This window comes from Dromaius novaehollandiae, chromosome 1 (assembly GCF_036370855.1).
Source record: "Dromaius novaehollandiae isolate bDroNov1 chromosome 1, bDroNov1.hap1, whole genome shotgun sequence".
NCBI classification, from domain to species: Eukaryota; Metazoa; Chordata; class Aves; order Casuariiformes; family Dromaiidae; genus Dromaius; species Dromaius novaehollandiae.
This window is the reverse complement of record NC_088098.1, coordinates 188598161-188611249: the sequence shown is the minus strand read 5'-3', so window position 1 is coordinate 188611249 and position 13089 is coordinate 188598161. Positions and strand designations below refer to the sequence as shown.

The 13089-nt window shown below is 39.6% G+C and overlaps 1 protein-coding gene across 5 annotated transcripts in view; it reads right to left on the bottom strand.

Annotated features, from left to right (window-relative positions):
- FNDC3A (fibronectin type III domain containing 3A) overlaps positions 1–13089 on the bottom strand; it is a 123521-nt gene that overhangs the window by 46524 nt on the left and 63908 nt on the right. For 4 of the 5 annotated variants that reach the window (XM_026108371.2, XM_026108370.2, XM_026108372.2 and 1 more), the window contains exons 4-5: positions 7678–7754; positions 2062–2299 (exon numbers count right to left, since the gene is read on the bottom strand). In XM_026108371.2, the coding sequence (XP_025964156.2) occupies positions 2062–2299; positions 7678–7754 (315 nt within the window). Of the gene's footprint in view, positions 1–2061; positions 2300–7677; positions 7755–12716; positions 12792–13089 lie in introns of those variants that run through there. The other variant, XM_026108373.2, reaches the window with a different exon arrangement.

Genomic DNA, 13089 nt, shown 5'->3' with positions numbered 1-13089 from the left:
TCAGCTTTCAGGACTCAAGAAACACTGAGAGAGATCTGGACCTTCAAAATAATTTCTTCAATGTAGATAGCTTAGCAAAATAAAACCAATGCATCTGTCACCTCTTTTAAAAATCATCTTTTAAAACCAGTAGAGAATTTGACCATTTTGGGGTAAGCTATATCCCCTGACTGAAGAATGAAATCCATTGTTTGTAATTTCTTGTGTGCTAAGAATTACAGAAGACCAAATCAAATAAATAACTTTTTGGCAAGAAGGATAAAATCCCAAAACTGGAGAGCTTTTCAGTTCCTTTTTTTTCAGACGAATTTAATTCTCTGAGAGTGTCACAGAGGACTACTAGATAACCTGTGTGTATTTACAAATTTCATTTTCATTAACATTGAAGACTTAGGTGCTCTTGTTACAGACTTACTGCATTCTAAGCACTTTTGGTTATTTTGTTCCTTAAATTCAGATTCCTCATATAGAAGCTTAATTGTGGACTTTGACATCTGAAAGCCATAGTCCAAGTTGACAGTCCAGAATTAAACATGAAATCTGTGTCAAACATGTAACAAACTAAAACATGTAACAAACTAAAATAGTCTTCTAATTTCCTAGTTTCAAGGGCACCTTGAATATGCATTAAAATACAATTTCAGAGAACCAAACATTAACTGCTAACTCTGGAGATCTATTCTTATTTGTCTTTTATGGTTTAAATTATTTGCTTCTTTTCGAAAGTTCATATTGATTTTGTATACTGAAATGCTTAGGCCAAAGAGTTAATTGATATAAGTAAATTGAACTTCTGTATTTAAAACGAAGGGAAACCAAAGAATACCTCTTTATCATCTATTCTTTTTTATGATCTTGGTAGTTTAGCAAACTATCACTGAATTCCTGCTAAAAGGATATAATCTAACAGCTGAAGTCTAAAATGTATCATTTCATTACAAAGTATCCCTTATACCTTATGCATTTTATTATCTAACTCCAACTCATAATTTAGCAAAGTAAAAGTAAACAACTCTCATCTACAGTAAACCAAGAAATTAATAAAAGTATAAATAAGCACCCATGAGATATCCAATGATGCATCACTGTCAAGCTAGCAAGGAAGTAGGAAATAAAGTGCAATGTAAAAACACAGAAATTCTGAGAATGGCAGAAAGGTCAAGACATGCATGTGTTTCTACTTGACTGCTTTGTAACTCATAACTATTTACGCACAGTGACTATAGGGAGGATAATTAAAAATGCTTTTAGTAGCTCTACCACACAACATTCAGAATCTGTGCATCTACAGCAATATGACAAAACGCTGGTCTCCCTCTCCATAGCTTCTCTCTTCTTTCTGTGAAAACAGCAATCTGACAGTGCTCTCCCTAAGTCTTTCAAGGTCAGCACCTACTTTAAAGCAGAAGTTTATTTAAAGAAAAGCAAGTGTACTGGAAATGTAAATATTTATCTAACAGCTCCACCCCCCCCAGTCAGTACACGTGCACACTAAATCATTAAAGAGCATTAAAAACAGATATTGGCAGCAATACCAAAGGCAACTTCAATTACAACATAAAATTTAGGTAGGTAACACATAATTATCCAATTTGGAATTCAGTAAGGGACATCAGACTAGACACATATGGTTCTATGAAAAATAGCATACTTTTCTGTAAACAGTATTGAGCACTCTGTTTTATGCCTTAAACACGACATTTACAAGACCTCGTATCTCAAAACAGTGCTCAGGTATGGATTTAAGTGCTGAATCAGAGGGAAAGACACCAACGGAATCCTTTGCCTTTTCCGGGCCAATCTGTAACTGCTACGTGTAAAAAATCTGTATATTTAATGCATCACTGAATAGACAAAACAACTTAGTGAAAGGAACTTTTTCTGGAATAATAAGCTTCAGTAAAAACAAGGCTGGTATCTTCATAAAAGTTGTTTGTCTAGCTCCCATTGAAGCTACAGTCCTGCTTGATAAAGCAAGTCCATCAGCAGCACTGATTCTGGAAACCAGTACAACAGCATGTTTGCTTTGACAGAACTTGCAACGCGTAATAAGCTGCTTACCCATATCTCCATAGACTTGCGAGGTGTGATACTGTGGAATGTACTGCGTTGCCATATCACCGGCACCAGTCACTGGCGAGTACATATGACGTGGTGGAGGGGGTATCATGGCTGGAAGAGGCAGGAAGCCTGGCAGGGGGGGATGCGGAGGTCTGTGTATCACTGCGTGACCGCCAGGGTGAAATTCTGGAGCCTGGGGAACCACCACAACCCTTCGAACACCGTTGTCCTCAATAACCTGCACAACGAGAGAGCACATGCATTAGAAAGAAATGCTTAGTAACAAGCAGAAGAATAAATGTGTCTGGAATGAGACAGCTTGAAAGCTATGTTTCTATAGATACTTTAACAATAGCGAAGCCCTTCCGAATAAAGCAGCAAAACCTCTTCCAAATTGGAGAAAAGCAAAATAAAAGAGGGTAAGACAAAAAACTGCATGCAGAGAGAGGACAACTTAAGGGCTATCTAGGTCATTGTTAAGAGTGTGTCTTGTAAGAAACCGAAATAATGCCATTAATTTCTGAATGTGATGGGGAAAAATATTCTGCTACAAAGTCTGATTGCAATAACATCTTATAAACACCCAGATGAATTTATGGCATTAGTCTATCTTGTCCCTAGGGTCCTGTTTTCCCACTCATTCACACGGCATGCGTGCAACACTGCTCCTAGGATTCATTCTGCAATGCAACAACTAGATGGCTCCCTGGAAGTGATCTGGTGCCGGGACTGATCTAGGTCTGCACAAATGGAGAGAACAGGCAGGACAGTGCCTGCTCTTTGTGATCCACCCAACACAGGCCTCCTACACCATCCCCGACGGCACAGTGCTTCATGCTGCACCTGCCGGCATGTAGCAGCCATCAGCTGCCAAGCTACTGAAGTACAAATCTAGCAGGATGGTAGTCAACCTTCTCAATACTCCTTTACAGCTTGAGGTAATTTTTAAAGACCCCTAAAAACTTCTGCTGTTTAAAGGTCTTGCACTTTGAAAGAAGCTAAACAGAGTTCAGAGAACATGAGAGCTTTTGCAGCAGCCTGTGCCTGACTCAGGGTGCGCAAAGAAGTTTGCTACTGCAAAAATCTCTGTGGCAAGCAGGAGAGCTGTGATGGGACGGCCTTTTGCTGAGGGATCTGAGTGCAGCCCCTAGCAACACTGCTAAAAGTTCAGACAAACAAAAGCAGCATATGCGATCCCACGATGAGAATAAACGTGGTCACACAAGATACACGGAACCAAGGAGCACTGTGCACAGTACGTGGAGCAGAGGAGGGTCTGCAGGTGAGCAGGCACAAAGGCCTGGGGTGCAGGTACCAGTACTGAACTAGAAAACACTCTTCAACCTAGACGAGGATCAGCCATCAACTGGACAACAAACAGGGGTCACTCGAAGCACATAAAAGACAGGAAAGATGGCCACTGTGACCCTCTCTAGGTGGCACTAGTGATAAATTTATAAACAAACATGACTCTGCTGGTAATACCTAAATGAGATGATCATGGCATGGCTTGACTTGGATGTACTGTGGGGACAAAATATCTGTGATGCCTGAATAGTTCTTCTCTGCTTTCTAGAAAAAAGTTGCAGAAAAACGCAAGGGGAACTGCCCTGTAAGAGCTTTTGGATGAAAAGTTTATTCGGAAAAGGTGGAGAAGCAAGAAAAATCTAAAATATTCTGAATATTTCCTAAGCAGGGAACAAGGCAACCCTACAACAAAGTTTTCACTGGTATTTGAAAGCAGGTGCAGACAAACGGGCTACATCCACATTGACAAGTAATCTGATGCACTAGGAGCAGATCAAAGTACTTGGTGCCAAGACACCTCCACATCCACTGTTTGAGATTAAGGGTATTACGCTGGGCAAGATTTAACCTCATGTATTGCTGTGAACATTTCCACTGTGGATATGATTGAAAGCTCTTTGCAGGATTGTTGGTACACATCTGGAATAGAGCTTCTGGCTTTATTTTCTCTGAAAGGAGTCTAGTTTGCACACCTCAGATTGTGCAAGTCAAATCAAGGCAAGGCAAGGCAAGGCAAGGTGAGGACGCTGCAGGGAACTGTTTCAAAACTGGGCTACTGCATTGAGAAAAATGGTTACGCAGACATAGCTGTATGCTTGTGGTGTGATGGTAGAGGGAAGATTTTTTTTTTATACACAAGCAGTAACATTCAGAAAACAAACTACATGTACAGTGCAGCTGATCATCTTAGATAAGTAAGAAAAAATATATATGGAGATTAATATAAGTGTTCTAAGTGAACACAGCTTTAAAATAAATACAAGCTACGTGACTTTGAAAAGGGTTAGCTATCTTTAGTACAGACAAATTGTCCCTTATCAGGAAAGAATAATTTTACTAAACACAGCACTCTTCATATTGACTGAAAGCGTAGCTGTTTGGTACCTAATGCAGAATAAATTAACAGCAGTGAAGACAACCAGAACTTCAGTTGTCCAATGTATTTCCCTAAACATGGAAATTTAATTGTGATTATTTTTAAGGCTCTTTGCTTGCACCAAAAATGACCTCATCAAATATGCTATTACACATTATGTAGCACTATGCACAGCAACCCTATTCAGATTTAGAGAAACTCCAAATAAGAAAATAATTCGGACTTCAAATTGTCACTAGGTCCCTAACCTTGCAGAGCTCAGTTTGAGACACATACAGCCTGTAGGTAACATGTACTTCACAGACTGCTATGGTATCCCAGCATGTCAGAGCAAATTATGCAAGTCAGTTACTTCATGCTTAAAGAACTTTAAAGGTGAACATCAAAAAGAGGTAGGGGTGTGTGTGTGCGCGAGTGTGTTTAAGTTGAACCACAGATTTTATCAAGTCAATATGCTGAAACAGATACGCAGTAAACCTTTATTTATTTAAATCCATTAAGACCTTTTTGCTGTTTTCATGCCTATTATGCCTAGTCTGGGCCAGTGCTTATTCTCCAAAAGGGTCCCGTATGGTTTCTGATTACAGCTTTGTGTTTAACACGCAATCCAGAGATGATGTATACAGCAGGGATATACACAGAATTTTATCATGAAAGTTATTAGGAAATTGATCAAAAATTTAAGAGCAGATTGAGATTATGTAGGACGCAGCACTCAAACGCTACTAGCACAGTTCATAGTTTCATTATTTTTCAGGTCAAATTTAGAATACTTGAAATAATTTAATATATTTCCTTGGGTCTGTTGATAGTCTAAACAACTTGGAGATAGCTACCCAATTCATAGCAATGGGGACCTTAAGTTCAGTAGCGTAAAATCAGAGTTTAACAAATTAGGTATATATCTGTGTACTTAAATTAAACATTAACTTAACTGCAGGCCCCTATCAGGCAACTGCAGACAAAAAACCTCACAAAGCATGAACAAAATCATGCCAAGTCTGTTATTTTAAGTTAAAAAAGAAACAAGTTAGCTATTATCATAGTTTTACTAGCCAAACATTTAGTTCCGGCATAAGCCTGTATCACTGGGTGAACCAACCAAATGCCACTGGAAGATTCACAACAGACATGAATATAGACAGCTTGGAGAAGATGAATAAAGATGTAACATGCTTTCTCTCAGAGTTTTATTTCTCCCTCCCTTTTCTTTTGGAATTGTAGTAATAAATCAACTCTCCCCTGTCTTCCCAAACTTGCGAATTGCTTTTTTAAAAACTATGATTTATGTGATGCAAGAAAAACATACATGCTTTATTCTGTAGTTATCCCTAACTTTCAGAGGACAGTATATTGTGTCATTGCAAAATGTTAGTTGAAGCAAGTAGAGGCATGATGGAATTAAACTAAAACAGATAAAAGATAGTTATACTGAATTTGTTCTTCTAGGCTGATAGCTTGAGGCATTCAGTTTCCAATCTCTCTCAGAATACATCTGCAGTTACAGACTTTTAAAAATATACTAAGCCTGAAGGATCCATGTAAGTTACTTTGGTGGGACTGACCGCATTAAGTCTGGGGTAACTTTTAGCTCAATAGTGGTAGTTTTCCCTTTTAGCAAGATTGCTATCTAATCTTCTGGCTTGTAACAGAAGCTTCCAACATAAACCACAACAGCTGGTATGTTTTGTCAGCAGTAAATACTTCAAAAGCCTTATAATCTACAGGTTTTACTGGACTATTTCTACTCAGATGAAAGCAGCAGACATGAGATCATTCCACCTGTACTCTGAGCTGGATGGATGTGAGGCACCTCCAGCTCAAAAGTCGCAGAGCTGTGTTAGCACAGCACTTGCTTGAACCAACAGGCTCCAATGAAAGGCTAACAAGCACGCCCCAGCAAAGCCCAATCCTTCAGTCTGTCTGTTGCAAGTTGTCCTCAATGGAAGGATAAGTTTATTTCATAAAAATTATTCAGAATTTTACAGGTTACAAAAGTTATTAAACAGTAGTTCAAAAACTGAAATGAAGTAGTCGAGAAATTAGCTTACAGTAAAATTAAGAATTTCAGTTATTTCAAAAGTTCTTTCCATTCTTTAAAAGTGAATCTTAATAGGAATCAAGCCTTTTAACTATGAATCTAAAGATAAATGGGCTTTCATGATTTCAAATTCATTCCTCTTCTACTTGTTTGGGATCTCAACTGTGAAAGATTTATGACCAACTTATCAACTAACTTTCAACAGATGAAAGGTGAAACCATGGAGACCCCAGGTACTAGTCTGTCCAACCTAACAGACTCTTCCTAGAGGACAATTTTTCATGAAGTTCAGATAAATTGTGCAACATCTCCTGGACACTGGGAGGTTTCTGGTTGCATTATTTTCTTTTAATGAATACCATGGGATGGGCACACAGAGTCTGCAAAAGTAGACTGGTTACAGCACCAGAACGTCATGGGAAGATCTGAAAGCAGCATTCCTTTGCTTTAATTTCTAAGTCTGACCTACTAACCCACAGGCTCTTTCTGTAGTTGAGAGAAAGAAAAAAGATATTATCCAGAAGGCAGTACATCTCACCTTAAGACAAGTGTCCCAAAAAGGTGAGATTAATCAGCCTTTAGTCAGCTTTAAAGGATGTCCAGGACATCTCAATTAGGACTTCTCCAGCAGTGACAAGAGCAGAGTCCCATCATAAATAAAAGCTGTAGCAGCACGTATTGTGTGACAATTTGTCCCCAGCGAAGGGCTGACATTCTTTCATGCTGCTTACTACACTTTATCTGACCTATTTTACTCCTGATCTGCAGGGGACTTCCCAGAGACGGAACTATGGGAATGTCCTTAAAACTACACTGGTGCCAGGAAAAAACATCCATGAACCTGGAATTCAGTACAGATCCTGGACAAAGCATTATTTGTGTCATGAATCTTCTCTATGCTCACATGGCATCTAATACATTAGGATCCTGAACTCTGTAAGGAACTGTGTCTGCTATTGTAATTTAAGTAGTTCACCTGTAACTAAATGGCATACCAACCATGAAAAGTGTCTCCCATCAGAGAGATACTATGGGACATCTCCCATCATTTACTTGCATGAACACTGTGACTCTGGAACTTAATACATCAATTTACTGGATTAGCTATTTCAGTTCTACTCCTACAATTTTCATGCAAACAAAATTTCAAGACTCAAATGAATGGACATACCTGTGGGGCATATCCAGGAGGCACATAAATAGTAGGCACTGAACCATTTGGGGACATCATTGGAACCTGAGCAGGACCTAAATGGGTTACAGAAATATTCAGTACAGCATCATTTAATAATCTGCAAAAATTCAAAAGAACATGTTGAACTGCAAAGCATCTGTAAAAAATATACAAGATAACATGGATAAGCAAAAGGTAATGGATTGTATAGATAATGTTATAGCAAAGGGCATTCTGAGAAACCTAAGAGGCCTTTAAAACAAACAGTAACAAAACCCTGTCACCAGCAGATACTTCTCCCTTCTCTCAGTAAGCCCACAGAAGAGCTTATGGGGGTACCCAGTACTTCCGAATCTTCTTTAAAGGCAACAAATCAAAAGAAGTGTCTCATAATGAAGAGACAGTAGAAAAGACTTCAGAGCACCACCAAAAAAAAAAAAAAAACCAAAAAAACCCCCCACACCCCACAGAAACAAATTGCTAAGACCAGATGGTATTCAGCTAAGAGTTTTAAAGAAAATTTCTTACAAAAATGCTGTTCTGTCAGTAGTGATCTATCACCTAAAATCATGTCAGAACCACAGGAATGAGAAAGCAAATAAGACAATAACTTTTAAGATCCCAGGGGGAAGCCAATGTATTACAAATCCCCACCAATGATAAAAGTTGTGGTACCATGATGATCCTGGTACCATGCAAGCTGGAGAGAAACTGTAACAAAGAATGGGATTTGCAGACACTTGGATAAATATTGCAGAATGACGAAGTGTTAACGTGGCAACTGCAGATAACGCAATGCCTCGAAAATCTGATACCTTCAAAGAACTCTGAGCAAAAGGACAGTATTATACACTCGGATTTTCTAAAAGCTTTTGACTGTCTCAAAGACTCTTAAAGAAGCAATGCTGCCTTTGGTTAAAAAGGCATGAGGGCTGCTCATGAATAACTAACTGGCTTGAGAATAGGAAATGAGGAGAGAAGTAAACGATTAGCTTTCAAATTGGCAACAGTGACCAAAGGAGTCCCACAGGCACGTGAAAAAGCAGCTGTTCAAGGTATTAACAAAACTTCTGGAAAAGGGGAACAAACAGCCACATCTACAAGCTGTCTACTCAGAGAGCTGCAAAAGAATCTCACCGTGCTGAATGACTAGACAGTAAAAACGCATGAGAAAGCATTGATAAATGTAAAGCAATGCTACTACTCTGAAACTATGTATTTACAGTGTTAAATGATAAATTAGCTGTGATTCAAAGCAGACAATGGAATTACTATATGTACGTCTAAGAAAATATCAGCCAAGTGTTCTTCAGTGGCATTCACAGAAGGAAAAAGAATATTAAAAATCATTAATGATATAACAGAGCATGAAAAGAAAATACCGTTCACACTGTGCCCCAGCAACTCGAGCGCTACGTGCGATGCCTGTCTCCCTCTTTCCAAAAGGGCGCAACAGAATTAGAAAAGGACAAAAGTGGAGGAAAAGTTTACAAAGGCTTTGTACCGCTTTACCAGGAAAGACTAAAGAGATCGGGATAATTCCACCTGAAGATGGTTAAAAGGTAAAGGGGCAGGAAGGAGAGGAATGGTAAAGGACCTATAAAACTCACCATCTGCTTAAAATAGGAAGATAGATCATGTACAATTTCTCACAGTAAAAGAACCAGAGATTTCAAACGAAATCATCAAATAAAAGGTTTAAAACAGTGAAAAAGGAGTTTCTCATGAAATGCACAGTTGAAAAGTGCCACTCACTGCTCTAAAAAGGTTGAGGAAGCTAAAGGTAGGTTCAAAAGTAATTAAACAAGTTACTGGGAGAAGTAATCCATTAAGAGCTGTAGAAAACCCAAATATTACTTTTGGCTCCAGAAGCTTTTATGCTAGAAACAAGAAATTTGTTTGTTTGCCTGCCCTATTCTTACGTTCTCCCCTGCAGTATTTGATACTGGCCTCTATCACAGTGAGCAAGTTGGCACAGGCTTCAAGTGGGACCGTGCACAGGCAGCATTACCTTCTTGTGTCCAAAATACAAAAAGCAACATATTAGAGAGCAACTGAAACGCAACAGAATCTGACCAAGTTTTGTGGCAAGGCCACAAGATTGGGATGCAGATACCCCAGGCTGCATTCTCAGTTTTACAGCAGATTTCTTATCTAACCTATGATAAATCCACGAGACTTGTGAATTATACCTTCAGAAGTGCAGAAACCCCAAATTTCTCATTAAGTCCAGTGAAGTTACGAAAAGCATCATCCAATTCTTGGTGAAATTACAATAGTGCTTCTGTCTGAGAGGGTGTTTTTAGTTCTCACATTAACATTTGCCAATCTTAACACAGTTTATCAAATGGAAAAAGTGCTAAGCAAATATAAAGTATAGGCATAGAGATTAACACGCCCCCTTTTAATAAAAATGAACCTGACAGAAAAATAAAGATAACTATGTCTGAATGCCAAGGACAGGATAAAGGAACAAAAAGCATTCTTTAAAGAAGTAGCATGAAATCAGATTTGATTACCTATACTGCATGGACTACTTTACAGTAAGATAGGAAAGTTCAGAAATATATTGGCTGGGAAGAACTGCAGCTTTATTCTCTGTGAAGTGTTAACTCATGACTGTGGGGATGAAGAATTTTCAAGAACAAGGTCTTAGCTGAAAGATTAACTGAACTGTATAACAACGAATAATAGAAGAACTACAGTATGCTTTACTTTGAATATTGAACCTTCAGGTCTTTTTGCTTAGGTGAAACTCAATTGTTTCAGTGGAACATTTGTGTTGAAAAAGTAGTGAAAAAGTGAAGTGAAAAGAAGTGAAAGAGCTGAGGAAGTACTGAGAAGTATTAGCTTACAATAAATTGGAATAGATCAACAAGTAATTTAAAATTACCATTAGACAACCTGCCAAAAATTAATTCTTAAATAAGAGGGAGGGTTTTATACAGCCTGCATCTTACATAGTTTACCTGTAGTTTCTTCATAAAAAATACAAAATATGGAAACTTTTGTTACACTCACCTTTTTAATGCATATGAACAGTTATATAAGTTCCAACTAAATTGAGAATTAAGTCCACAGTTACTCAAACTTGTTATAGCAAACTCAACGGGCTAGGAGGACGAAGGAACTGTAATATGGGCAGCCTGTTTCTTTGTGAACTGCTAAGTATTTCCATGTTTGGCTTTTTATTTGTTTGTTCAATACTCTTTAAGCATTTGTCTAAATTAACAATTAGGTCCTGATTAACAAATCATACTTCTTTATACGGAGCCCCTATTTAGTGCTTTAAATACCTCTGTCTTGACAAACAAAAAGCAGTTGTTATCTCCAACCTAGTACAAAGGTTGATCCACAACACAGCTCTAAAGTTCCTCGCCAAGCGAGTTTCAGTACACCACACTCTAGCAGACAGAAAAATAAAAACAAAGGCAACGTGAACCTGAGAAATTCTTGCAATTTTAGCATGAAGTCGGCAGTCTGCCATACTTGCACCCAGGCTTCAACATCCTGAAGTTCCAAAATTAATGGAAATGCATTTGTTTAATATTCAAGATTAAAAGCAAACTAACACACTTCTGATTAGATTTCTGAATAACTGAAGAGAGATGATATACGAACATTGAAGAAAAAGGAAAGCAAAGAAAAAAGTTGGCAGACTATACATTTTAATGAATACAGGGTTTTTGCAGTGATGTTACTGGCTTATTAACAGAAAGCACATTACTACCTGGAAAACTGTTAAAACCTTTCCCATATTTAGAAAAGATCAAATGCTAATACATCATAAAAGCAGAAATACATCTCTTGTTCTTTTTGTTTGTTTTTTGTCTGTTTTTAAACGTCTGATGTGAAGTTCTGGCTTCACTTGAGTAAAATTCATTGTAAGAGCAACTCCTGTGCTTTTACGCATTGGCTAGATTGGTGCATGATAAAACCAACATGTTTTACCAAGAGATGAGAATGATTTAAGTATCAGCAAATAACAGCATCAGGAGTCACGTTAACCAAACATCTAATTTTCTATATTGCACATAAATGGCATTTGACTTCCTCCAAATCACTGTCGTTATGAACACTGACGATTTTACTCTTGCGAGGGGAGATCTACAGCCTTCTGCGTTCCTTTAAGGGACAAATTCCCTCCATATGAAAGTGGAAAAACAGTTGTTGTGGGAGAAAAATTCCAAACATGTAACCATTTTAAACTCTACTTCTGAAAAAAATGACTTATTGCACACAAAAAAAGGCAAATTTAACTCAAGATGCTGATGTTTCCCCATACCTCTAAGTTATCACCTTACAAAAATTTGCTATTTCACTATTAAGAAAGGGAAAGCCCATAAAAACTCTCCAAATTGAGCATTTTGCTCCAAGTTAAAAAAACAAACAAACAAACAAACAAACCCCAAGCCCAAAGATCTCCATGAAGGATCACACAAAACGTAGAGCACGTTCCCTTAAACAGGAAATACATAAAAAGAAATCGCAACAGCGGAAGCACCGTCCTCGCGTTCCCCCAGCAGTAAGAGCAGGTTAACATCTCTCGCGTGTACGTTTAAGGCTACGCAAGAAATCTTACTTTGCCCATTACAGACACCACAAGCAAAATTAAGAGCGATGCGTGACTGCTACGATTCTGAGAACCAAAAAACCCACCTAAACACAGTAACTCCTGAAAAAATGAGGCTAACACCACCGCTCCTGCACCACACGGTGTCTTTTTATTTATTTTTCGGCACTGACACGGCTCCGCCGCCAGCCCGGCGCGGCGCGGGGATGCCCTTCCGGGGCGGCGACGGTGGCACCTGCCCCCGCTCTCGCAGGAGCCGCGCCGTAATGGCCTCCGCACGCAGCCGCTTCCTGCCCGTTCCCCGGCAGCGGGCCCCGCCGCGAGCTCAGCACGGCGCGGACTCCCCCGAGCTCGCTTTTTTAATGTTTTTTTTTATTTTTTTTTTCTTATTTCCCCCCCCAGCCCCATCTGCCGCTGCCAGCGCCCCGCCGGGTGCTCGGGCAGGGCGGCGGGGAGACCTTACCGCTCATGTCGGGCCGGGCGCGGGGGCCAGGCGGCGGCTGCTCCCCGGCGCGCCGCGGCGGGCGGGGCGGCGGAAGCGGCGGGCGGGGCGGCTCAGGTGCGCCGCGGCCCGCTCCGCCCCCCCGGCCTCCCTTTAAAGCAGCGGCCGGTGGCTTTTCGGGGACGGGGGGGAGCGTCCTTAGCCACTTCGCGGGATGTCCAGCTCCGATTTTTACTCTCACCCATCGGTTCGCATTGCCGGGACGATTCACGCTAATTAGCGAGATTAAATTGAGAAGGTTTATTTTAACCAAACACTTGCACCGGGGTTACCTTCAGTGAAACTGATGATGAGTTAACACCTTTAAAAAAGAAAAAAAGTGCACATACAGAGC